Raw genomic sequence first — 25,591 nt, forward strand, 5'->3', positions numbered from 1 at the left:
CTGAAGTGATGCTTCGTGTTACAGGTTGAACAATCAATCAGTTCATCGACAATCAATCAGTTCATCGACAATCAATCAGCAGATTAATGAAAATAAATATATAAATAATGATAATTAATTATAATATAAGTATTAATAATAAATGATTCTGACTTCACTGTTGCACAAAACAGAACAGGAAGTTACGAACACACTTTATTTATCTAACACACAGAGGTCAAAGGTCAGAGGTCACTGAAACACACATCACAGTGACCTCTGATGACATCAGCTGATTTAAACTCCTCCCCCTCTTCTTCTTCTTCTTCTTCTTCTTCTGAAAGTTCACTCCGCTCTCCACCTGTGGAGCTGGTTGAAAACACGTGACTGAACGCGGAAGCGGAAACAGAGCAGCGAGTTGCCAACAGCTGAGCAGCGGCAGAGATCCTCTATTAACGAGATGAACCACTCTGTAGTTAAAAAAAACACCACAAAAGCCGATGTGCAAAATCCCTCAGCTGATATTAAGTAAAGGTGATTAAATGTTTTTCTGTCAGCTAATGTTAATAGAATAACTCGTGTCCATTTCCTCTTTGTCATAATTTGCTATAACGTTATCATGGTGCCTGGTGGAGAAGACAAGAATCGGTTTTCATGTTTAATTGAGTCATTGAAGTGCATTAGATTCAGGTTATGTCAGTTTGTGCACCAAAACCTGATTCCCGATTACAGTTCAGGCTTTTATTTATTATTATTTGAATGAATTAACGTAACTTTTGTAAACCTTTTTACATTTTACCGACAAAATGAATTTTGTTTCACATTGTTGTGTGTTGTTGTTGTTTCATAACTGATTACTGTTCATATTTCACGGTCAGAAACGATTGTTCAATAAAGTTTATCTGAAAAAAACAAAACAACTATACCTGGGAGGACGTCACGTGTTTGCCTGCAGGTGTTAGACTCACTTTAAATGTGTGTGTAATAAATCTAACTCATATTTTTCACCTTTCTGTTTCTTTGGGGAAGGACTCGTATTTTCAGAGATCTACTTCCTTTTTGTTTCTACAAATGCCTTCGGAGTGAGACCTCTCGCCTCTACGCACTCTCTGACTCAGCTCAGTTAGCAGCCCGAGCTAATCCGGCTAACAGCTAACAGCTAACGGCTAGCTAGTGGCGCTATGATGGCGGAGCTGGTGCAGGGACAGGCCTCGATGAACCAGCCGGGGCTGAAGTCAGACGGCCTAGCCGATGTGTTACAGAGGGCCCGGCAGGTAACAACTCCACCGGGGTTCAGCACACATCCGTTCCGGGCCGAACCGGGTCGTTTAGATCGAGCCAAAGCACTTTTATTCGAATTGAGCCGTGTTGTGCTGCCGCTGCTCCTAACTTATGCGCTCCGTCAACACACACTCACACACACACTCACACTAGCATGCTAACTAGCTCGGAAAGCAGTTCGGAGTTGGACTTATGGCCGGTTTTGGACACTTTGTCCGAGCTGACACGGTCCGGGAGTTAGTTTATGGGGAGTTTGTGGAGCTGTCACCCGGAGGGGAGCGCAGGGGGACCGGGGGGGAGCGGGACAGAAGTTTGGCCACACGTGTCACTGAGGCAGACAACCTGTTGGGCTGCGAGACAGAAACACGGCGCGGAGACAGACAGGACGAGGACACTCGGTCCTTTTACTTTGCCTTAGTGAGCCCCACAGTGTGGAGGACAGGCCGGGGGGACAGGGGGAGAGCAGGGGGGAGAGCAGGGGGGAGAGCGGGCTGTTCACAGTCAGTTAAAGCCTCTTCATATCAGAGCAGGACCCCCCCCCCCCCTCCTCCCTTATAGGCTGCTGTTTACTGTAAGTTGGTTAGAAACTAGGCTGCGTTATGCAACAGCCTCAGAGCCATATACAGCCCGTGGAGGTGTGTCTGCTGCCTATAGAGAGACAGACAGGTAGTCACACACACACAGACAGACCTGTGTGTGTGTGTGTGTGTGTGTGTGTGTGTGTGTGTGTGTGTGTGTGTGAGCTGCAGCCTGTCTCACTGTGTTCACACTGTCTCATAAACTGGAGTCAGTCTGAAGTTTGGTTCCTGCAGCTGTTTCACTCTCACTGAGTCTTATTTATTTAAACTACACACACACACACACACACACACACACACACTCACTCGTCATGTCACGTCTGTTTCATGTGACTGTTTGAGTTACAGGTGCAACACGTCAGAGTTTCACTTTAAACATCAGAGTGAACGTGCTAGCTGCACAGCTAACTTAGCTAGCTGGCTAACAGCAGCTGCAGTTAGCAGTAACCAGTGATATGCTGATTCTAACATATTGCAGCTTTATGTAGGAGTTTGTGTTGGTGGGCGTTCAGACCCACGTCGGCCCTGTTCAACAACATGAAACTCATTCAGGAAGTCCAGAGTGAGTCACACGTCGATGAGTTTGAAGGTTTATCAGAAACCAGAACTTTTCTCAGAGGAGAATATTGTGTTCGTCTTGTTCTTTCTGAGGGTGACAGGTTCAGATGGCGCTGGACGTGGTTAGCCTAGCTTAGCACAAAGACTGGAAGCAGGGGGAAACAGCTAGCCTAGCTCTGTCCAAAGTTCACTTCTGACACTGTGTGAATTTATTAGTCTTGTACGTTGTGTTAACTCACTGAACTTCTTCCTGCAGCTGCAACATGTAAAATACTTCAATTATATTCAAACAACCGATGTTTGTGGCTGATACTGATATCAGAGAGTATAAAAGTCTGATATCGATATCGGCTGATCCACACAGCGATCCCTCCGATGTGGTTATCACAGCGTTGATGGAGGAAACATAACCTTTATGGTTTAAAATGACCTCAGTGCACTCAAACACTGAACTCACTGGATATTTAATCATTTAAAATCACCCGAGAACTTTTCCTGCATCATGTCCTGTAAAAAAATCAAAATAAAGACATATTCATATAAAACATATTAAACAACATTTAGGCCGATACTGACGTATCTGTCAATATCAGCAGATAATATCGGGCTCTAATTAAAAACTAACTACAGTGTATGAAAGATCTTTGGACAGCAGCCATTCTGTTAAATCTGATCAGTGATCAGCTCGAACTGCAGACGGACGATCAAAGTTTGTGACCTGACAGAAATCGTAGACAGATTATTGATCATCCAATCAATCAAACTGAACGTGAAGATTTTAGTTCTGGGAAATTGTGATGAGCGTTTTTTGCAACTTTTTTGTTTCTGCTCAAAAAATCATCAAGTTAGAGAAATGAACTCAAACACGTCGTGTTCAAAAGGAAAACACGGTTCTTCTTCTTCCTGACTGATCTACAGCAGATGTCTGATTGAAGGATTGATGAACTCCTCCAGCCAATCACAATCAGTCTTGATCAATTTATCAAACAACTCGGGGCCCGTTCCGGTTGTGTGATAAAATTCACTCCAACTCCTCCCAATCAATCTGGAATGATTGATTATTTCTCTTTAAGTTAACTTCAGTTCAAGAAATGTCTGAATGGTTTTTAGAATCGTGCAGCCGAATTTTAGACATTTTATAGGCTAAACAATTAATTAATTGTGAAAAAAGTTGTCGGGTTAATCAGTAATTAGAGCTAGGTCTCGTACTTCATCACTTTTATGGCGCCAACTGAATTGCCTCGATACTCTCGCATCGAAAAATGTTGTAATTTATCCCTGAATTCCTGAGGAGTTAACCTCGTCAGCCTCAGTGAGCCAATCAGCATGCAGCTTGCTTGTTGTGCCAAGATCTATCAGTGCTGCTGATTGGCTGTCTCACACATCCAGATCGGCTCAAAGAGACTCGATATTAGCTCACGTTATTATCGGCTAACGTTGTCGGCTAACGTTACGTAGAACATGTTCAAACACCAACGTTACAGAGACGGAGCGTTAGCTTAAAATGCTACATAATATCAACTCTATAATCCACTCTATTATTTTAAGGCCAGTCATGAACAGGACCAGAACCCGACCCGTTTTTGGTCAGATACCGATATTAGGAAATAAAATATCCCGATATTGATTTATCAGGTGATATAATCGCATTAATGCAGTGATCCTTATCATCAGACACTCGGGACAGAGACGTGCAACAGACAGGATATTCAACTCTTTCAAAATAAACACCGTGCACAGTAACGGTAAACGTACACTTTTCATTTCAGTGCTTATCAAACAACATATACAGATAAAGATCTTTGATAGGCCAACATCAGCCAATAATATCAGTCAACTGATATGTGTCAGACTTTCAACAGAACAGGAGTGAACAGGTGTGAACAGGTGAGAACATGTGTGAACAGGTGTGAACAGGTGTGAACAAGAGTGAACATGTGTGAACAAGTGTGAACATGTGTGAACATGTGTGAACATGTGAGAACATGTGTGAACATGTGTGAACAGGAGTGAACAGGAGTGAACATGTGTGAACATGTGTGAACAGGAGTGAACAGGTGTGAACATGTGTGAACATGTGTGAACAGGTGTGAACAGGAGTGAACAGGTGTGAACAGGTGAAGCAGTGACTCAGGTCGTCCTGTGTTGGTTGACGTGCAGCTCTTCAGTTGTGTATGGACATGTGGAGGCTGCAGGACATGAGACGGACTCACATGTTCTGTCCCGATGTCCCACAGAAGAATCACGATAGACGATGTCATGGTCACTCTGAGGTGCTTCCTGTTGAGATAACAGCTGTTTACTTGTTTTCTTTGGCTTGAAACCTGAAATATTGACGAGCTGGCGTTGTGTTTTTTTAGAAAAAGAAAAGTTGCCTGTCTGAATGTTGAAGTGCTGCATGCGTCGCTTCATCAGGACAGTTGACCTGAAGGAACGTGTTGCCGTCGCTGCCATGACGGCACTGCTGCATTTCCTTTTCAAAATAAAAGCCTGTAACAGCTGTTTGATATTGCAAAAAATATCGCAGATGATGGCAAATATCCAGATATTTGTTCATATCTAATATCTGCCCGCCTACGTGAAGACAACAAGAACTGTGATTAACAGATTATTCAGACCTCGTTTCCTGTTCAACGAGACGCAGAAGAGGAATAATGAATTAAAGCTGTAACTCAGCTGTGCAGGATGATGTCATCAGACCACAACAGACACAAACATTACATCTGACCAATTCAAGAGGACGTACAAAAATATATAGTGTAGAATAAATTAAGTTAAAATACAAATATTACACGCTGGAAGAATGTTGTTCAAATTACAACGTGCAGTTCTGTCGATCTGTAACACAAAGTAAGTAAATATATATAAAATATGTATAAAGCTTCACCATGTGCAACACCTGTGCCATCCCACACTAACTCCTGCAGGTGTTCATTAGCAATGTCAACTGTTGTTGGACTTTTGCCTCAAAGAAATGCAGTGTGTGTGTGAGTGGCTTCATGTCAGCTGATATTTGTTTCTGTGTGTGTATGAAACTGGACTCGACGCTGCTCAGACGGGCTTCCAGTTTTGTCCCAGTGGACTTTCTGAGTATTGCAGCCTAAAAAGTATTTTCTTCGTAGTTTAGCGTCGGAAAAGAGACGCGACATAAAAACACTCAGAATATGAACATGGGTAAATTATGACTCTGTTGTATATTTTGAATCTGAATAGGCATGGGCCGGTATGAGATTCTGACGGTATGATAACCTTAGGCAAAAATATCACGGTTTCACGGTATGATTACAGCTCTAAAATGTGTATTTTGAATGTCTGTATTTTAAAACAAAAAAAGGAAAAAACATTACACGTGCTTCTCTTCTTCACCTCAAGTTAGACAAACTAGCTGGTGTCATCCATCTTAGCAATAAAGACTGATGAAAGTTATGGATAACTTTTTTTTTTTACTGAGGCAGATATGGTAACTAGCATGCTAAGATGGATCTATCTTAGCATGCTAGTTAGCATATCTGCCTCAGTAACAAGCTTATTTCACTACTGTCAGACGCTAATACGCTCGTTCATTTCTAGACAACATTAACTTTACCTTGAATTTAGCATACAGCGACGGGTGGTGCTCCCGTTGATGCGCTATCATATTCGATGTATTGCCTCCTCGGGCTGCCACTGTCCGCAAGCACGTTTTGCACGGACGACCTTCTTCCTCCGAGCCGTGGCCGTCTGGCTTTTTACGGTAGCCGAAGTATTCCCATACAGCCGACTTGGTCCTTTTAGACGCGGGAAAAGTTCGGGGGGCTCGCCTCCTTCAGCCATCATGCTGCCTGCAGAGCTGCCTGTTTGTCACTCACAGCAGCCGCAGGTGCTCGGGGGGGAGGGCACTTTACGCTGCAGCTGCACGCGGCGTGAGGGACCTCTACCTCTACATACCGCAGGAACGGTATGACAGAAAATTTTAGTGGTTTTGAAACCTTGACTTTTTCATACCGTGGTATACCTTGAAACCGGTAACCGGCCCATGCCTACACCTGAATGACGTCATGGCTGTTGACGAGCACACTTCACGTGTTGGTGTTGTGTTCTGGGGTTGGATTCATCAGGCTGCGTGCCGCAGGAAGTCACCTGGAGGCGTGAACGTTTTTGTGGTGCGTGCGCTTGTCTGAATAGACGCCATCTCCATGGTCACCGCATGTCTCACATCTGACAGACCGAGCGTGTGCAGTGTGTTCACCAACTGCACTCTGCAGGAACTCAGTGGCTGTTTTCGAAACTGCACACTACCGTACTGCCTACTACATACTGCGTTAGATACACTGTATACTGCACTGAATGTGGGATTCAGTATACTATTTCAGCAGACCGACGCCGCTCACACCGCAGTATGCAGGTTTCCCAGAATGCATTTCGCGGCGACCGGCAGCGGTAGTTGTAAAACAGGCGCAAAGCTGTTTTATTTCCCGCTGTAGTGCTGTTAATATGTCACTTTATTAAGTTTTAATATGTTTTCATGTAGAAAGTAACCGTTTAGAGAGTCTGACAGCAGCTGCAGCTGATTCATGATGAGCTCTGCTGGAACATCACCAACACAGTCCAACACAGTCCGGACAGTTTGAACAGAACCACCGTGTTCACTGAGAGACGGTCAACAGTCCATTTAAACTCACTTTGTGTTCCTGCTAGATTCTGGCTCTGGACTTGTTAGACTTGGCTCGGTGCACGATCGTAGACTTGTTGGTCTTGACTTCAGCTCCAGTACTTTACGTACTTTTGACTTGTAAAATCCCAAACTTTCTCCCACCACTTCCTGTTCGCTCAGTTGCTAATAGACAGTTACTTGTTAGCACTGTGCATCTTATCCAACCAGGAGTTTGTATGTTGTTGTATCCAGATGTTACAGCTGTTTCTTTCTGTCCGTCAGATGGTGGGAAAGATGGGCGGAGAAGCCATGTCCCACCTCAACAGCTCCTCAGGAAGTGTCGAGCCCTCGCTGTACTACCCTGGCCAGAAACGACCCGGAGAGGATGGAGGTAAGGAGGAACCAGGTGGAACTTTTTACCCAACCAAGAACCTTTAACATAACCTTGAACACGCTCTACCTAACCTTTTTGCTTGAGCAATTCAACCTAGAATCTTTTACCCAACCAAGAACCTGAGCTAGAACCTTCATCCTGATCTAAATCTTTCTATCTGTTGTAGAGCTGAAACGATTACTCGCGTAGCTCGAATAATTCGATTACAAAAAATGATTGAAGCAAATTCTCTGCCTCGAGGCTTCGTTTAATTCCTGTCACTTGCGTTATGTGGCCTGCTGAGCTCAGGGATCATTTTTCCACACAGACTGTTGCGGACACACACCACTACGTTCAGAATTGAGTGGGCGCGATGGGGGAGAGCCAAGAAAAGAGAAGGTCCAAAGTTTGGGATCATTTCACACTTACAAAAGAAGATAACAAAGTGCAACGTGTCTACTGCAAAGTAGAACTGGCGTACCAAGCGTCGCCGACACAAGCTAACGTAAACATTGATGTTAGCTAATTCAACGTAGCCTACCATCGCTAGTCAGAGCGTATGGTGTTTGTAGAGGCTGTAGCCTGATGTCACTATGACTAGATATCATGTTAAGATGTGGAAATTAATTTGTGTTAAATTGCAAGAGAGTAATAGCCTACACCAAACAACTCCTTTCCACACACACACACACACACACACACACACACACACACACACACACACACACACACACGCTCGGCCCTCACACACGCGTGCACACACAAGCAAACACACACCTTTACTCCCGGCGTTAGGAAGAATTGGAATAAATACCTGAATGTTTTTTCAGGAATAAAAGCCAATTGCTTGGTCTATTTAACAGGCCTGTCATTTTCGTTATGCATTATTTGGTATTGTTGTTTAATAATGCAAAATTATTTTTTATTAGATTACTCGATTAATCGATGGGATAATCGGTAGAATACTCGATTCTAAAAATATACGATAGCTGCAGCCCTAATCTGTTGTATCCGCTACCTCACCTAGAACCCTGAACAGTTTTCCTACAACTGGACCAGAGCTAGAACATCCCGGTCCAAGTGTGGAAGGAAATGACCCATTTTTCAATTAAAGCATGTTGCTGTATGGGAGATGTTTTAAAGACTGACGGAGTTGAGAGATGCAGACAGGAAGTCAGGAAGTGTTGAGTGACGCATTAACACATCGTTGGTTTGGTGTCCTGTTGTTGTCTGTTCAGACTGGGACTGTGTTTGAAGTCGCACTGACCTCCCGCCTCCATCCTCACAGTGTGAACTGCCTCCTGTCGGCTCTGGTGATGCTTCTCAGTCCTAAAGCGTTGGAGAGCCGACACCATCAGTTTTTGTAAAAATGGCCGTTTTTTAAATGGACACAGCGGATTTCTCCCCTCGTGGCACTTAGTGAGAAAATGTTGCGAAAAAAACAGGCAAACAGTGGATGAAGTGAAAAGGAGATACCAAGACATCAGAAGAAGAACAAAAGAAAAATTGGCGTATAATAAAAGGTCTGCAAATAAAACAGCCTTCCATTGTTTCGGCGTCTCCTTCTTGCAACAATAACTGCAGCCATGTGTGCACAATTACGCAAACAAACCGTCTGCACCTCCCTTTGAGACGTGTTAAATATAGAAGCAGTTTCTATGAGCAAACATGCTTTCAGGTTTGATAAATCACTTTGCGTGTGCTAAATTAATATATTTACATTTTCTCCACCCACAACACGCACAATTGCGTGTAAACGCCTCATGTTGCATATTCATTGCTGCAAACGTACTAACTGGATGCAGACGCGCTGTTTTGCACCTTTGACAGACGCGACCCTTTTTGCGCACTGTTAGTAAATCAGTTTGTACAATTTTTTGCGTGTGTAAGCAGTTTGCACACGTTTTAATACACGCAAACCTTTAGTAGATCCGGCCAATAGTTTAATGTGAAGTGTGTGTTAGTGAGTCTGTCAGTGTGTCTGCAGCTCCATCAGATCATTTATACTGCAGCTAATCTCTGTTCTCTCTGTCAGTAGGCAACCAGCTAGCAGCCATGGGACATCAAAGGTACGAGCAGCAGTTCATATTGATCTCTCTCTCACACACACACACACACACACACACACACACTCAGCAGATAATGAGGTGTGTTCAGCATCATAGTCTTGTTTGCAAATACACATCAGTGTGTTGGTGTGAAACAGTAGATAAGTGTTTATAGATCTGTCCTCCTACAGTCATAATCATAATCACTTATTGACACACACACACACACACACACACACACACACACACACACACACACACACACACACACACACACAGTGGTTGTGGGTTTTCTGTGTGATCAGGATGTTAATGTGTGTTCGTGTGTGTGTGTTGCAGCAGGGTAATCACAGAGGATTACAAGGTCCCCGACAGGATGGTTGGCTTCAGTGAGTATGACCTCCGACCTCTCAGTGCTTCCTGCTGGTCAGTTGTCTGAAGGCTCCATCGTCCAATCAGATCTTGGTCGTTAAGAGCAGCTGATCAGAAGTCTGATTCTCAGTTTATCTTAATTTTATGTCATTTTCATTTCTTTTCTGTCATTTCCGACTGTTGTATTTAATCCAGAACCTGATCCAGAACCTTTCACCTCTTATAGAACAGTTCACCTTTATCCTGATCTTCCACAGTTTACCTGGACCTTCAGTCTGAACTGCAGCTCAAGATTAAACATTGATCCAGAGCCTTTTCACCTGACTTCATACCTTTTCAGATGACCTACAATTATCTGTTCACTCGAGGTGGAACTTTTCCAACAAGCCTAGATTCTTTCAGACTCACCGGACCTGTTTCACCTGATCTACAACCTTTAACAACCACCACAATCCATTCATCTAACCAGAACTGAATTCTCAACCTGATCCTTGGACTTTAGACTTGACCCAAAAGCTTTACACCTGACCTAGATTCCAGCCCGACTCCGGGGCAGTAAAATGACTCTGAGCTTCTGTTTTCCGGCAAGATGACAAAGAAAGATTGATTTCTCTCGTCTCCTCCTGCAGTTATTGGAAGAGGAGGTGAACAGATCACCAGGATCCAGTTGGAGTCCGGCTGCAAGATCCAGATTGCTGCAGGTGAGACTGTTTACATCCTCCAAAGTCTTAGTTTTACCACGTTTGTCCTGTTTCTCTTCTGTTTAAGAACCAACACCGATCAGTTCTGAAGCTTCAGACACCAGAACAACCAGCGTGTGTGTGTGTGTGTGTGTGCACACTGACTGCAGGTCAACAGTGGAAATACTGAACATGTGTAACTCACCTGTGTGTGTGTGTGTGTGTGTGTGTGTACGTACAGACAGCGGAGGTCTGATGGAGCGGCCATGTTCTCTGACTGGAACTCCAGAGAGCATCGAGTGAGTTTCTAAACATCTAGCTTCACCTCATCTGATGACCTCACCTCCACCTGTAGCTCACCTCCTCCGTGTGTGTGTGTGTGTGTGTGTGTGCGTTTACAGGCAGGCGAAGCGTCTCCTGGTCCAGATCGTAGATCGCTGTAGAAACGGTCCGGGTTTCCACGGCGACGGGGATGGTGGAGCCTCTGTGCAGGAGATGCTGATCCCAGCCAGTAAGGTGGGGCTGGTGATTGGCCGAGGTGGAGATACCATCAAACAGCTGCAGGTAGAGTGATGACAGGTGGTGTTGGGAGAGCTACACCTGCTGCACCTGTGTACCTGCTGCACCTGTGTACCTGCTGCACCTGTGTACCTGCTGACCCGTCTGATGTTTGTTGTTGTGTGTCAGGAGAGAGCAGGGGTGAAGATGATGATGATCCAGGACGGTCCGATGCCGACAGGAGCCGACAAACCTCTCCGCATCTCTGGAGACCCCTACAAAGTGCAGGTACACACACACACACATTCTTAAGACTAAGTTCTGATTGGTTCCTGCAGACAAGTACACACACACACATTCTTTCGTAAAGCGTAGTACTTCCTGTTGACCTCCTCTTCTCGTCTCCTCTCCTCCTTCAGGCAGCGAGGGAGTTGGTGTTGGAGGTGATCCGGGAGAAGGATGGAGACTTCAGGTCAGGACGCAACGACTTCAGCGCCCGACTGGGAGGAACCAACCTGGATGTACGAACACACACACACACACACACACACACACACACACACACACACAGATTGTTAGCATTTGTTAGCTGCTAGCATGTTTGAGCTTCCCTTTGGATCACTATTAAAAAGGAACATTCATGTCTAGTCTGTCCCTCTGCAGGTTCCTGTTCCCCGGTTTGCTGTCGGCATCGTCATCGGCAGGAACGGAGAAATGATCAAGAAGATCCAGAATGATGCAGGAGTCCGAATCCAGTTTAAAGCAGGTCTGTTTGAACCAGTATGATCCAGTTTAAACCAGTATGATCCAGTTTAAACCAGTATGATCCAGTTTAAACCAGTATGATCCAGTTTAAACCAGTATGATCCAGTTTAAAGGCTGCTGAACCGACTGTCATCTGACCTCTGACCCCTCTCCAGATGATGGCATCAGTCCAGAGCGTGTTGCCATGGTGATGGGTCAGCCAGACCGCTGTCAGCATGCTGTCCACCTCATCAATGAGCTCATCCAGACCGCACAGGTAACACACACACACACTCAGACACACACACAGACACACACGCACACATGCTGAGCTCTGATGTTTACGGGACTTTATTTCTTGTGTGTTTTGATTTTGAAGGAGCGTGATGGTTTTGGCTCCGCCCTGCGGGGTGGGAGGGTCAGAGGTCGTGGTGATTGGACTATGGGCTCTCCTGGACCGCTACAGGAAGTGACCTACACCATCCCTGCTGACAAGTGTGGCCTGGTCATCGGCAAAGGTAGGAGAGGAGATCAGTTTGATTCAGTGTTTCATAGACTGAAGTGAATATGTGATGTGAGGCTGCCGACTGTGACAGCAGCCGCTCACACTGACGACTGAAACAGGAGGGTTACCTGTTAAACAGGAGGGTTACCTGTTTAACGGGAGGGTTACCTGTTTAACAGGAGGGTTACCTGTTTAACGGGAGGGTTACCTGTTTAACGGGAGGGTTACCTGTTAAACCAGACATGTTTCAGTATTAGAGTTAATCAGTGTGACGATGGACACAGAAACACTCGTGTGTGACGACGCTGCTCAGCTCAACATCGTGTTTATTAGCTCCTCCGTCTCTTTTGTGTGTCAGTAACTCAGTTGTCTGACTTCTGTCTGGACATGTTGCTTCAGTGTTTGTCACTGTGTGTGTTGTTATCAGCTGGTATTGCTAACAGTGGCTAATCTGGCTAGAACTGGTTTTTCTGACTTGATGTACTGGAGCTGGTCAACATAGCATGATGTCATTGCCACGAAGGGTCTGTCAATCAAAACAAGACGAAAGAGGTAGTTTGACTTTCTCCTGACGCAGTGAGGCATCGTGGGAGCACGAATGAATATTGTAAAATAAATTCAGAACCGGTTCCTGAACGATATCGAAATCCACGTTAACAAAAGATTATATAAAACATACACGGGCTGAGCGTGGTGATCCACTGGGAGTAACCAATGAGGTCACATTACACCTGGACACAGCGTTTGAGGCGGAGCTCCGTTCATTCCTATGAAAGCTGCTCAGTGGAGCATGAAGCAGGTGAAGCTCCATCTCCTCAAGAAGATACTCAGATCCTCCGTGTTGTGTGATCCACAGAGCGTGAGCACTGGAGACTTCCACGACCGAGACGGCTAACTTCCTGTTTAGTGCCCGGCTAACTTCCTGTTTAGCGCCCGGCTAACTTCCTGTTTAGTGCCCAGCTAACTTCCTGTTTAGTGCCCGGCTAACTTCCTGTTTAGCGCTCGGCTAACTTCCTGTTTAGTGTCCGGCTAACTTCCTGTTTAGCGCTCGGCTAACTTCCTGTTTAGTGTCCGGCTAACTTCCTGTTTAGCGCCTGGCTAACTTGAATAGAGAGCAAATCATTTAATGGTGCGGCTCTTCTAGACTTTCTAAATGTTACTGGACCAAATGGATCAAAGTAAACGGGTCGTGTCTCGGGGGTTGTGAAGCCCAAAAATGTTTATCCACCATTTTACAGACGCTTCTTTCACCATGTTGGCAGTCCTGACCTCAGAGCCTGGCGCTGTTCATGGATGTTGGTGTTACCTTGTGTTTATCCTGCATGCCTCCAGACAGCCAATCAGCAGCTCTGTTAGATCTCGGCACAACAAGCATGTAGCATGTTTATTGGCTCACTGATGCTGAGGTACTGAAATTTGGTTCCAATGACGAGACGTTGTTCGATACTCGATGGTATCGAGGCGGTTTGGTCGATGCTGTCAACATGTTGTTGGACGCTCGGCTCGACGAGGGAGTTGATTCACATTACGTCGGTTCATTCTAATGAAATAGTGGAAACTAACGTCTGTGAAGAAACAGCTTCAGTGACGGGTTCAAACCTGTCCTGTCTCATTTCCTCTGTAGCTACAATATTCAGTCTCATCTCATAATGTTCGACACAGAAACAGAAAAAATACAACGTGGATTAAAATTTCTGGCGCATTAAAGGAAACAAGTAAAACCTGCCGACTGTCGCTCACCTCATTCTCTCCACTTGATCCAAAAACTGAAAGTCCTGATTCAAAACTTCATCATTTCAGCTGGTCAGCCCAAATATTGTTTCACTCTCACACTCAGTGAAATAATGAAACTGGTCAAAGAGAACAGAACCGCTGAGAACCCATAGAACCAAGAACACGACAAACAAAGATTCAGGATGAGAGCTCCATCAGAGCCCTTCACTCCGAAAAACCTCTTCAAGACATCAGCCATTCACCAGCCTCTGTGTGTGTGTGTGTGTGTGTGTGTGTGTGTGTGTGTGTGTGTGTGTGTGTGTGTGTGGAGGTCAAGAGGGTGGAGCAGCCGCTTCCAAAATAAAAGCAGCAGAAAAAAAGAAATGTCAAGTGCTGAATGTTTAGACACCATATGGTCTGTTTGTGTGTGTGTGTGTGTGTGTGTGTTGCTCTATTGTTCAGACTTTCTATTGGACAATACTGATGAATGTGCCAGTGACACACACACACACACTCCACTAAAGCCTGATGTTCACAAATGTCATTAAACCAAATTATTTTGAATTTCTTGATTTAACCTTTTAGTTAAAAAAACACAATTTAATGATGAATATTTGACTCGTCAGCTGATTATTGAGACGATCACGTGTCAGAAATTATAACGAGTCTGACTTCATGTGTTAACTACAAAACCTGGTCTCATTTTATTGGATTTGAATAAAAATAAGTCTGAACATATTCATTTATATACAGTGTGTGTGTATATATATATATATATATATATATATATATATATATACACACATATATACATATATATATGAATGAATATAATCTCAATTTATAGTATGAAAACATTCAGATACTCTCGCTCACCTTCTTTAACCTCACAGAGGGTCTATTAACGGCCTCTTCATTTGGATAACAAAGAGTTAATGACCTCAGGGAGGAGGAGGTGGAGCAGGTGGAGGAGGAGGTGGAGGAGCAGGTGGAGCAGCAGGAGGAGGAGGAGGAGGAGGAGCAGACTTACTGCTTCAAACATCTTAGTATTAAAAGATTTAGTATCTTGTTTTCTGTCGTCGGTCAAACTTGACTCTAAGTTCAGATAAGTGATCAATAACAGTTCGCTGACCGACCTGCAGCCGTTGATTGATTGAATATAGCTGATGGTGTGTAATTGGTTGAACAGGATTGAATCAGACTCCAGATGTTTTGTTCTTTCTGTACGGCAGAACCAGTCACAGAACCAGTCACAGAACCAGTCAATCTCTTTACACTCGCATCTTAAAGTATTTCACTGGTGAGAGTCGCTCTGCATCAGACTGGGCTGTGGTGGTTCCCTCGGCTCAGAAGGTGGAAAATCTTCAACAACCGGATGATGGATGAACGATGACGATGGTGGTTTTAACATGGAGTCAACTGATAACTATATTGTATTACAGCTGAACAGTAAGTTCTGATCCATACTGACTGTCTGGGGTTTCCTCCGGCTCATTAAATGTTTCTCTGGCCGTAATCAAAGATGTAAAACAAAATAAATATCAGCTAGAGGTAGCTGTGGAGATGAGATGAGATGAGATGAGATGCATCGTGATGTGGATGATTCTGCATCGATGCAGAGACGGAGCAGAATCCAGAGCCTGCAGCTCGTGTTGATCGTTGATTGTTCGTCCTCAGCTGGACAGTAAAGTTACGTCACGACGTTGCTCTCGTGCTTTGAACTGTGGGCGGACATGAGGCGAACGTTACTGATGTCTGATGGAGGCAGAAATCATCTGAGAGAGATTAAAACAAAACAAGTATAGTATTATAAGTATAACGGACGTCTCGGGGGACATGTTGGATTCTTATGAATTTACTGTGAAGCACGAAGTGGACGAGACTTCTGCCTCACAACAATCACTAATCATGTTCGTCTGCAGACATAAATAATGAGGAGGAGGTGCTGTCACCTTGGTCGTCCAGCTCTGAGAGGTGGAGCAGCAGAGTCAATAGATGTCTCATCTTAAAGCTTGTTACTGTGGATCACAACACTGCAGATGGATCAGTGTGATCATCAATAGTCTGTTCAAATGCTGTGTGTGTGTTTGTAGGTGGAGAGACCATTAAGAGTATTAACCAGCAGTCTGGAGCTCATGTGGAGCTGCAGAGGAACCCTCCCCCCTCCACCGACCCCAACACCCGGGTCTTCACCATCAGAGGCACCGCCCAGCAGATGGACCTGGCCCGCCAGCTCATAGACGACAAGATCGGGGTACACGAGCAGCCTGCAGCTTAGCATCAAGTTCAGAGGAATTATTTCATGTGTCGGCATTAAAAACACACCTCACAACACAAACATCTGTGCTAGTTTACACCAAACTCCACTCAAAGATCAGGCAATTTAAGTGACTGATTGACGGACAAAAACACACCCAGGAAACAATTTACTTCCAAACCTCCTAAAACTAAGTTTCACTGGTTTACAGTAAATATACAGACTGCTGTAGGAAGTTAATATGTTAAGGTGGTATGACACATGGCAGCAGATTTAAGGTGGGATGTGTTAAATGTGACGAAACAAGACGACTGAAACTGAATATCTGTGGCTTTGTCCTCTCCTCCTCAGGGCTCAGGTATTATGAGTAATGGAGGTTTTGGCTTCAGTCCCTTCACCCAGGGCCCGGCTACACACCAGAAGTAAGACACACGTACACACAAACACACACACACACGTACACACACGTACACACACAGTTTGTAGTTTGCAGCCACATCACTGAGCAGCAGGAGTAAATAATGAGGAGATATGAAGTGTAATAAATGTTGTTGTGTTGGTAGATGTTGTGTACATGTTGCCTCACTCTGTGTTAGTGAGTGAGAGTGAGTGAGAGTGAGAGTGTGTGTGTGTGTGTGTGTGTGTGTGTGTGTGTGTGTGTGTGTGTGTGTGTGTGTGTGTGTGTGTGTGTGTGTGTGTGTGTGTGTGTGTGTGTGTGTGTGTGTGTGTGTGTACACTGCAGAGTGTTTTATTGATTTGTTTGTGTGTGTGTGTGCAGCTGTGGCAGCGGTCAGACCTTCCTGACTGGAGTTTGGGGAAACACCTACCAGACCAGCTGGCAGAACCCTGGACAACAAGACCCTGGTAACACACACACGCGCACGCACACACACGCACACACACACACACAGAGTTGATAGAAGTCAAAACAGGTGCTGTGGAAGTCGAGAATCATAAAAAAGAAATTTGCAGTAAAAAAATGTAAAATACAGTGTGTGTCAACGCGTCAGTGTAGTAAGTGCTCAGGTGTTACCTACACACAGACACACACACACACTTGAGTTTGAGTGCAGCAGTTGAGACTCTCTTTGTGTGCGTGTGTTTGTGTGTATGTGTGTGTAGGTCACAGTATGGCTCAGACAGGACAGATGGACTACTCTAAAGCATGGGAGCAGTACTATAAGAAGCTAGGCAAGTCCACACACACACACACACACACACACACACAGGCAGGGAGTGATGAAGGTAGTGTTGATGTGAGAGCAGTGAGACAGTGTGTGTCCCGTCTGTCTGCTTCCTGTCTGATCATCGTGACTTGCTTCATTAACTCGCAGTTCTGAACAAAAACCTCTATGAGACTTCCTCTGAGACTCTTCTTCTCTGAGACTCTTCTTCTCTGAGACTCTTCCTCTGAGACTCTTCTTCTCTGAGACTCTTCTTCTCTGAGACTCTTCCTCTGAGACTCTTCTTCTGAGACTCTTCTTCTCTGAGACTCTTCCTCTGAGACTCTTCTTCTCTGAGACTCTTCCTCTGAGACTCTTCTTCTCTGAGACTCTTCCTCTGAGACTCTTCTTCTCTGAGACTCTTCTTCTCTGAGACTCTTCCTCTCTGAGACTCTCCTTCTCTGAGACTCTTTCTCTGAGACTCTCCTTCTGAGACTCTCCTTCTGAGACTCTTCCTCTCTGAGACTCTCCTTCTGAGACTCTCCTTCTGAGACTCTTCCTCTCTGAGACTCTTCTTCTCTGAGACTTCCTCTTCTCTGAGACTCTTCCTCTGAGACTCTTCTTCTCTGAGACTCTTCTTCTCTGAGACTCTTCCTCTGAGACTCTTCTTCTGAGACTCTTCTTCTCTGAGACTCTTCTTCTCTGAGACTCTTCCTCTCTGAGACTCTTCTTCTCTGAGACTCTTCCTCTCTGAGACTCTTCTTCTCTGAGACTCTTTCTCTGAGACTCTCCTTCTGAGACTCTCCTTCTGAGACTCTTCCTCTCTGAGACTCTCCTTCTGAGACTCTCCTTCTGAGACTCTTCCTCTCTGAGACTCTTCTTCTCTGAGACTTCCTCTTCTCTGAGACTCTTCCTCTGAGACTCTTCTTCTCTGAGACTCTTCTTCTCTGAGACTCTTCCTCTGAGACTCTTCTTCTGAGACTCTTCTTCTCTGAGACTCTTCCTCTGAGACTCTTCTTCTCTGAGACTCTTCTTCTCTGAGACTCTTCCTCTGAGACTCTTCTTCTCTGAGACTCTTCTTCTCTGAGACTCTTCCTCTGAGACTCTTCTTCTCTGAGACTCTTTCTCTGAGACTCTCCTTCTGAGACTCTCCTTCTGAGACTCTTCCTCTCTGAGACTCTCCTTCTGAGACTCTCCTTCTGAGACTCTTCCTCTCTGAGACTCTTCTTCTCTGAGACTTCCTCTTCTCTGAGACTCTTCCTCTGAGACTCTTCTTCTCTGAGACTCTTCTTCTCTGAGACTCTTCCTCTGAGACTCTTCTTCTCTGAGACTCTTCTTCTCTGAGACTCTTCCTCTGAGACTCTTCTTCTGAGACTCTTCTTCTCTGAGACTCTTCCTCTGAGACTCTTCTTCTCTGAGACTCTTCCTCTGAGACTCTTCTTCTCTGAGACTCTTCCTCTGAGACTCTTCTTCTCTGAGACTCTTCTTCTCTGAGACTCTTCCTCTGAGACTCTTCTTCTCTGAGACTCTTCCTCTGAGACTCTTCTTCTCTGAGACTCTTCCTCTGAGACTCTTCTTCTGAGACTCTTCTTCTCTGAGACTCTTCCTCTGAGACTCTTCTTCTCTGAGACTCTTCCTCTGAGACTCTTCTTCTCTGAGACTCTTCCTCTGAGACTCTTCTTCTCTGAGACTCTTTCTCTGAGACTCTCCTTCTGAGACTCTCCTTCTGAGACTCTTCCTCTCTGAGACTCTCCTTCTGAGACTCTCCTTCTGAGACTCTTCCTCTCTGAGACTCTTCTTCTCTGAGACTTCCTCTTCTCTGAGACTCTTCCTCTGAGACTCTTCTTCTCTGAGACTCTTCTTCTCTGAGACTCTTCTTCTCTGAGACTCTTCTTCTGAGACTCTTCTTCTCTGAGACTCTTCCTCTGAGACTCTTCTTCTCTGAGACTCTTCTTCTCTGAGACTCTTCCTCTGAGACTCTTCTTCTCTGAGACTCTTCTTCTCTGAGACTCTTCCTCTGAGACTCTTCTTCTCTGAGACTCTTTCTCTGAGACTCTCCTTCTGAGACTCTCCTTCTGAGACTCTTCCTCTCTGAGACTCTCCTTCTGAGACTCTCCTTCTGAGACTCTTCCTCTCTGAGACTCTTCTTCTCTGAGACTTCCTCTTCTCTGAGACTCTTCCTCTGAGACTCTTCTTCTCTGAGACTTCCTCTTCTCTGAGACTCTTCCTCTGAGACTCTTCTTCTCTGAGACTCTTCCTCTCTGAGACTCTTCTTCTCTGAGACTTCCTCTTCTCTGAGACTCTTCCTCTGAGACTCTTCTTCTCTGAGACTCTTCCTCTGAGACTCTTCTTCTCTGAGACTCTTCCTCTGAGACTCTTCCTCTGAGACTTCCTCTGAGACTCTTCTTCTGAGACTCTTCCTCTGAGACTCTTCCTCTCCGAGACTCCTCTTCTCTGAGACTTCCTCTTCTCTGAGACTCTTCCTCTGAGACTCTTCCTCTGAGACTCTTCCTCTGAGACTCTTCCTCTCTGAGACTCTTCCTCTGAGACTCTTCCTCTCTGAGACTCTTCTTCTCTGAGACTCTTCTTCTCTGAGACTCTTCCTCTGAGACTCTTCCTCTCTGAGACTCTTCCTCTGAGACTCTTCCTCTCTGAGACTCTTCCTCTGAGACTCTTCCTCTGAGACTCTTCTTCTCTGAGACTCTTCTTCTCTGAGACTCTTCCTCTGAGACTCTTCCTCTGAGACTCTTCCTCTGAGACTCTTCCTCTCTGAGACTCTTCTTCTCTGAGACTCTTCCTCTCTGAGACTCTTCTTCTGAGACTCTTCTTTTCTGAGACTTCCTCTTCTCTGAGACTCTTCCTCTGCGACTTCCTCTGAGACTCTTCTTCTGAGACTCTTCCTCTGAGACTCTTCTTCTCTGAGACTCTTCCTCTGAGACTCTTCTTCTCTGAGACTCTTTCTCTGAGACTCTTCCTCTCTGAGACTCTTCCTCTGAGACTCTTCCTCTCTGAGACTCTTCCTCTGAGACTCTTCCTCTCTGAGACTCTTCCTCTCTGAGACTCTTCCTCTGAGACTCTTCCTCTCTGAGACTCTTCCTCTGAGACTCTTCCTCTCTGAGACTCTTCCTCTGAGACTCTTCCTCTCTGAGACTCTTCCTCTGAGACTCTTCCTCTCTGAGACTCTTCTTCTCTGAGACTCTTCCTCTCTGAGACTCTTCCTCTGAGACTCTTCCTCTCTGAGACTCTTCCTCTCTGAGACTCTTCCTCTGAGACTCTTCCTCTCTGAGACTCTTCCTCTCTGAGACTCTTCCTCTCTGAGACTCTTCCTCTGAGACTCTTCCTCTCTGAGACTCTTCCTCTCTGAGACTCTTCCTCTCTGAGACTCTTCCTCTGAGACTCTTCCTCCTCTCGTTGCTGCTGTTGTTGTCCCGAGGACACTCGTCTTCCTTTAATCTCATTGGCTTCACCGACACTAAATATCTTCTGCTCCGAGCCAATAAAGGTTCAGCACCTCCTGCAGCCTCCTCTCCAGGAGTCCACTGTGTCTGAGCTTGTGGTCCTCCCAGGTCCTGATCCGATCTGCAGTAACTGTTCTGACTGAGTTCAGACTTGTGTCTGTTTGTGTGTATTTGTAGGTCAGCAGAACCAGCCTCAGAGCTTGATGACAGACTACAGTAAGGCCTGGGAGGACTACTACAAGAAACAAAGTACGACTCCCATCTGTCACTGCATCAGCATGAATGTTAATAACACACAGATGAACCAGTGAGACCAGAGTGAGCCTGTTTTTGGATCAGGGCGTCGTGATTCGCTACAATACAGGCTGGAGCAGCGAAATGCATTATTGGAGTTGTAGTTTTCATCGTAGCCTCCTGGCAGACAGCAAAACGTTTCTACAGCCGCACTTCAGACAGCATGAAGGTGGAAGACCTGAGTGAGGGGGCCACATGTTGGGTTGGTAAAGCGTCCCGAGCAGCAACAAAGAGAGAAAATAAGAAACTCTCTGCAGATACGAGACACTAACACGCCTTTTCTCCCCATTCCAGCCTCCCTCTCTGTCTGTTCACGTCTTCTCACGTCTTTGTTTCGTCTCGCTGCGTCTGCCGTGCGTGATGTGCTCTGATAGGTCGACATCAGTCTCGTGATGTTGGGAAGGCGGCGTGCGATGACGCCAAATAACAATAATCCGTAATTCACCTCAGATGCATCAAACTAAAGTAACGAGGCTGTTTGAAGCTGTGAGGAGGAGAAAGTTCAGATGTTTGTGTTCAGATGTAGAGAGGGAAAGTCTCAGAGATACTCAGGTACAGGACAGATACCTGAGACATGTACTGAAGGACAGTAACTAAGTATTTGTACTCAGAAGTTAACAGAAGTTAACGTCTTGTGATCATCTTCTGATTGTCCTCGACATCACTGATGGTTTGAGTCATTTTGTTGTTGTAAAGTCAGAAAAATGTCACATTAACGTGAAAATGATTTCAGGAAGTCGACGTCACTAAATCAAATAAATAATGGTCTGGTGGTTCTGATGTTTCCTCATCAGAGACCTGAGCAGCAGCTGAACCTGGTGCAGCGTTCAGATGATCCTCAGAACCAGCTGAAAGACACAAACACACTGAACACATGAAGCATCAGGTCCAAATGTCCGTGTTGTGATGGAGGTTAAGTGAAGTGGGTTCCTGTCTGTGTGTCTGCAGGTCAGTCGTCTCAGCAGAGTTCGGTGCCGGACTACTCTGCAGCGATAGCAGAATACTACAGACAGCAGCCCTACCTGTGGAACCCCGCCCAGATACAGGTAACACACCTGCAGCAGGTTCTGCTCTGTAGTTCCTGAAGCTGGATGTTCTGCTCCTCCAGACCCGCCCGACTCTACGAGCCAATCGGAGGCAGAGGAGGGCGGGTCAGGACTCCAGGCGTCCAGGAGCCATCAGATAGGACTTTAATTAACACGTTTGAGCAATGATGTCATTTCCTGTCTCTTCAGGATCACTAGAGGCTCCTCCCTCACCGGTGAAGGCCTCGGATGGTCGTCGACGGCAACCGAATCGGGGTTTCCTAGCAACGCTCTGCCGCTTCCTCCTTCCTTTTGTAGAGAAAAACTAAGGATTAACTGAAATCACGAACTCTTTTCTTTCTGTTTTTTAACCTTACAAAGTTGATATTTTGTCGGGCAAATTTTTTTGGACTAGCCTCGGGTCTCTCTCAGTGAAGACCTGGTTTTTCTTTTTGTTTTGTTTTTTATCAAACTTGAACTTAAAGATGTATCAGTGTGGCTTTGAACAAAAAAAATCCAGTATAATCTATATTTTGTCTAGTTTTATTTTCCAATAAGAAAACGGTATAAGGCTTAGCAGTCTTGAGTAAGAAAATCAGATATTATTATTATTATTATTATTTTGTTTATGATAATGTTTTAAAGCATGCGTCAGATTGTGTGTGTTGACTCTCAGTTATTTTTTTTTTATTTTGGCATAGAAATATTTTAATAGCGTCAGATGGAAATTTAATGTTTTACCGTCGGAGACAAAAACTGTTTTTTGTACTAAATTTGTGCTCGCTGGGTCTGTTTGTTTGTTCTCGATCTAATTTTACCTGTTCAGTCGCCATCTTGGAGGTGCAATGACGCGTTTATTGTTTTCTTTTGGTTTGATGATAGTTCTTACACCTGTATCTCTAGTGATTCTTTAGTTTTTATGATGTAATGATGAATAAATGACGATTTATATTGAGTTGTCTAAAGCCAGATCTCTCTGTGGTCAAACACTTTGTGTCCTCCACAGGATGTAACCTCCAGCCGACACCACGTTCCCCCACCTCAACTTTCAGTACAAATAACGGGGAAATTGCTATTTTCTTACACAGTGAAACTTTATTATTGTTGTTGTAACTTAGTTCTGCATTTCTACTTTGCCGATTTATTTGTAGAAGACGTGTTTAGGAGCTGAACAATGAAGTTATCGATTCTATTAGCGATGTACCGGCTAAACAAGCGCGTCAGCTAAATTAGCCTCTTAGCCGAATGATGTTTGTTAGCAAAAAGACGTGTGTTACCTCAACTGTGTGTTAGCTGGATGAATGTGGTGGTTTCTGTTAGCTGTGTGTGTGGGTGTGCGTTAGCTACGTGGTTGAGCTTTGAAAGTTAGCTTTTACTGAACATTTTTTGTTATCAGACCTGTTTTCTGTCTGCTGAATGAGTAGCTGTTGGCTAAACGTGCAGTCATAACACACAACACATTCACGTTAGCCTCCTCGTCGTAACTTCCACGTCAGATTTTGTGATTTTCTTTACAGTTAACTCCCATTTTGAAGAAAACTTCACAAACCAGTGACAAAATGGCTCCAAAGAAACCTTCACTGGCATTAACGTCTAAATTAAACACAAATATGATCCACTCTGCTAATTAAAACGAAGCTACGAACGGTTGATGTGAAATGGTTAAAAATAAATAATTGAGGCTGAATAATCAAAGTACAAAGCAGGTTAGCTTAATGTTTGGTATGAAGATGTTAGCTTAACGTTATACATTAGCAAGATGTGTGTGTGTGAGAGTGTATTGTAGGGTGTACGTTTGTAAGTTAAACTGTGCATTACGTTAGCTAGTTTGTGTGTGTGTGTGAGTTAGCGGGCTGGTTGGTGTTAGCTGAGCTGTGTGTGTGTGTGTGTGTGTGTTAGCTGTGCGTTGTGTCTGGATTTTGCTTCTCCAATACACACGTTTGTTTACGAGGCTATTTTCTACATCTACCAATGTGAAAGTATTTCCCCCCAACAGGACTTTGGATCTAGCAGTTAGCTTGTTTCAGACTTGCGAGTTAGCCTTTAGTTAGCCATAAATGAGACGTTTGTGTAGCTTGGTTGAGCTGTAGCCGTGTGTTTGTCAGCACTGTGTGTCGTGTGTCTGGTGTGTGTTAGCTGAACGCGGTGTGTGTGTCGGACCACAGAGAGGTTTGTCTTGTTGAGGGAGATCTGGCTGTTGTTGAGTTGAATATTGAATCAGTGGTTCTGCTTCTTGTCTGTGTGATGATGATGACATAATAATAATAATGATGACGATAATAATGAGTTCTCCTGTACAGGGGTCTATTTAAATCTGTTCATCCAGTTATGAATATTCAGTTTGTCGATAAGATAATATGGTTTGTGTAAATTTCCACTCTCTGGCGGGTGCTCTCCAGTTAAAATGTACTTTGTTATCCTGTTAAAATGAGATTGTTTAATTCACATGTTGTGTCTAACCGATTTGCAAAGAGAAGCTGAGTATGTGTTATATTCTCAAGACTGCTAGGCTAACTGTCTCTATCTTCTCCTCGTCTTTCTGTCTCTGTCTGTCTGGACGTCGCCACGTTAGAAAGCTGGCGGGATTCTTCAACACGTCTGTAATCGGACCAGCGTTATCGTCTCGGCCGTGTTGAACGGTCCCGCAGCTCGTCAGCGTGGCGGCTCCGAGGCGAGGAGAGCTGTAGTGAGGAGGCTTCCTCCTGAAAATGATTAAAAACTCTGGAGTGGACGACGGCCTGGTGTCCAGTTCCAGGCTCGGTGTTGTACTGGGTCTACACCAGTAACCAACTGGTGGATGGGGTCACACCAAGCCTCACAAGGTCCCAGAAGCAGGACTGGACACCACGTCGCCCGTCCACTCCGGTTTAGATCTTCCTAGTCCCGACCCCTCATCCTGAAGGGTGACGGGGAGCTTTTTGGTTTCATGGTTTCTGTTGTTTTTCTAATGGACACATGTCCAAACTGTAACCTGCAGATTTTTCTATTAGATTCTATTGACAGATAGAGTTGTGTATGAACCCGAGCCACGAGACTGTCGGTGGCCGAGGAAGAGGAAGATGGATGATGATGATGATTAACATGAGGGCTAATAAACAGGCTCATTCTTTCTGACTGATGTGTTTTTATCTCCGTTTCACCAAACTGATCAAGAAAATACAGAGAATAAAATGTGAGCTGAATAAAGATGTGACGATGACACGACGTGACGACGTGACGATGACACGATGACATGATGTGACGATGACACAATGTGACGATGACATGATGTGACGATGACACGATGTGACGATGACACGATGTGACGATATAACGATGAGACGACACGACGGCAAAATGTTTGAAAAGTTCTGAAAACTGATATTTTCCGGCTGCATCATGAAACTTTTTATACAACAGGATATTTTGAAAAGTCATTAATGTCCTGACAGG

The 25,591-nt window shown here is 44.8% G+C and overlaps 1 protein-coding gene across 7 annotated transcripts; it reads left to right on the plus strand.

Moving 5' to 3' along the window:
• The first annotated feature begins 1,085 nt into the window (after nucleotides 1-1,085).
• On the plus strand, nucleotides 1,086-25,273 carry LOC311261784 (far upstream element-binding protein 3-like). Of its 7 annotated transcripts, none has more exons than XM_084360748.1 (19): nucleotides 1,086-1,253; nucleotides 7,312-7,420; nucleotides 9,438-9,471; nucleotides 9,790-9,839; nucleotides 10,452-10,523; nucleotides 10,744-10,801; nucleotides 10,904-11,066; nucleotides 11,190-11,288; nucleotides 11,420-11,521; nucleotides 11,649-11,766; nucleotides 11,921-12,021; nucleotides 12,124-12,262; nucleotides 16,056-16,216; nucleotides 16,571-16,641; nucleotides 16,998-17,083; nucleotides 17,342-17,410; nucleotides 21,018-21,089; nucleotides 22,083-22,180; nucleotides 22,370-25,273. In XM_084360748.1, the coding sequence occupies exons 1-19, from the start codon at nucleotides 1,161-1,163 to the stop codon at nucleotides 22,376-22,378; spliced, it is 1,704 nt and encodes a 567-aa protein (XP_084216874.1). In that variant the 5' UTR covers nucleotides 1,086-1,160; the 3' UTR covers nucleotides 22,379-25,273. The 7 variants fall into 7 exon arrangements, with proteins under 7 accessions (XP_084216874.1, XP_084216876.1, XP_084216879.1 ...); XM_084360750.1 differs by having other exon boundaries at nucleotides 9,793-9,839; nucleotides 11,664-11,766; XM_084360749.1 differs by having other exon boundaries at nucleotides 1,087-1,253; nucleotides 11,664-11,766.
• Nucleotides 25,274-25,591: the final 318 nt, after the last annotated feature.

The sequence above is a fragment of the Pagrus pagrus genome, assembly GCF_965226575.1.
Source record: "Pagrus pagrus genome assembly, chromosome: 8".
Taxonomy (NCBI): domain Eukaryota; kingdom Metazoa; phylum Chordata; class Actinopteri; order Spariformes; family Sparidae; genus Pagrus; species Pagrus pagrus.

Excerpts from the sequence above, each read along its gene's own strand:
- LOC311261784 (XM_084360748.1), top strand. The coding sequence starts at position 1,161 with ATGATGGCGGAGCTGGTGCAGGGACAGGCCTCGATGAACCAGCCGGGG. Across the intron at positions 7,421-9,437 it reads ACGACCCGGAGAGGATGGAG|TAGGCAACCAGCTAGCAGCC; the intron begins GTAAGGAGGAAC and ends TCTCTCTGTCAG. Across the intron at positions 11,289-11,419 it reads GAGACCCCTACAAAGTGCAG|GCAGCGAGGGAGTTGGTGTT; the intron begins GTACACACACAC and ends CTCCTCCTTCAG.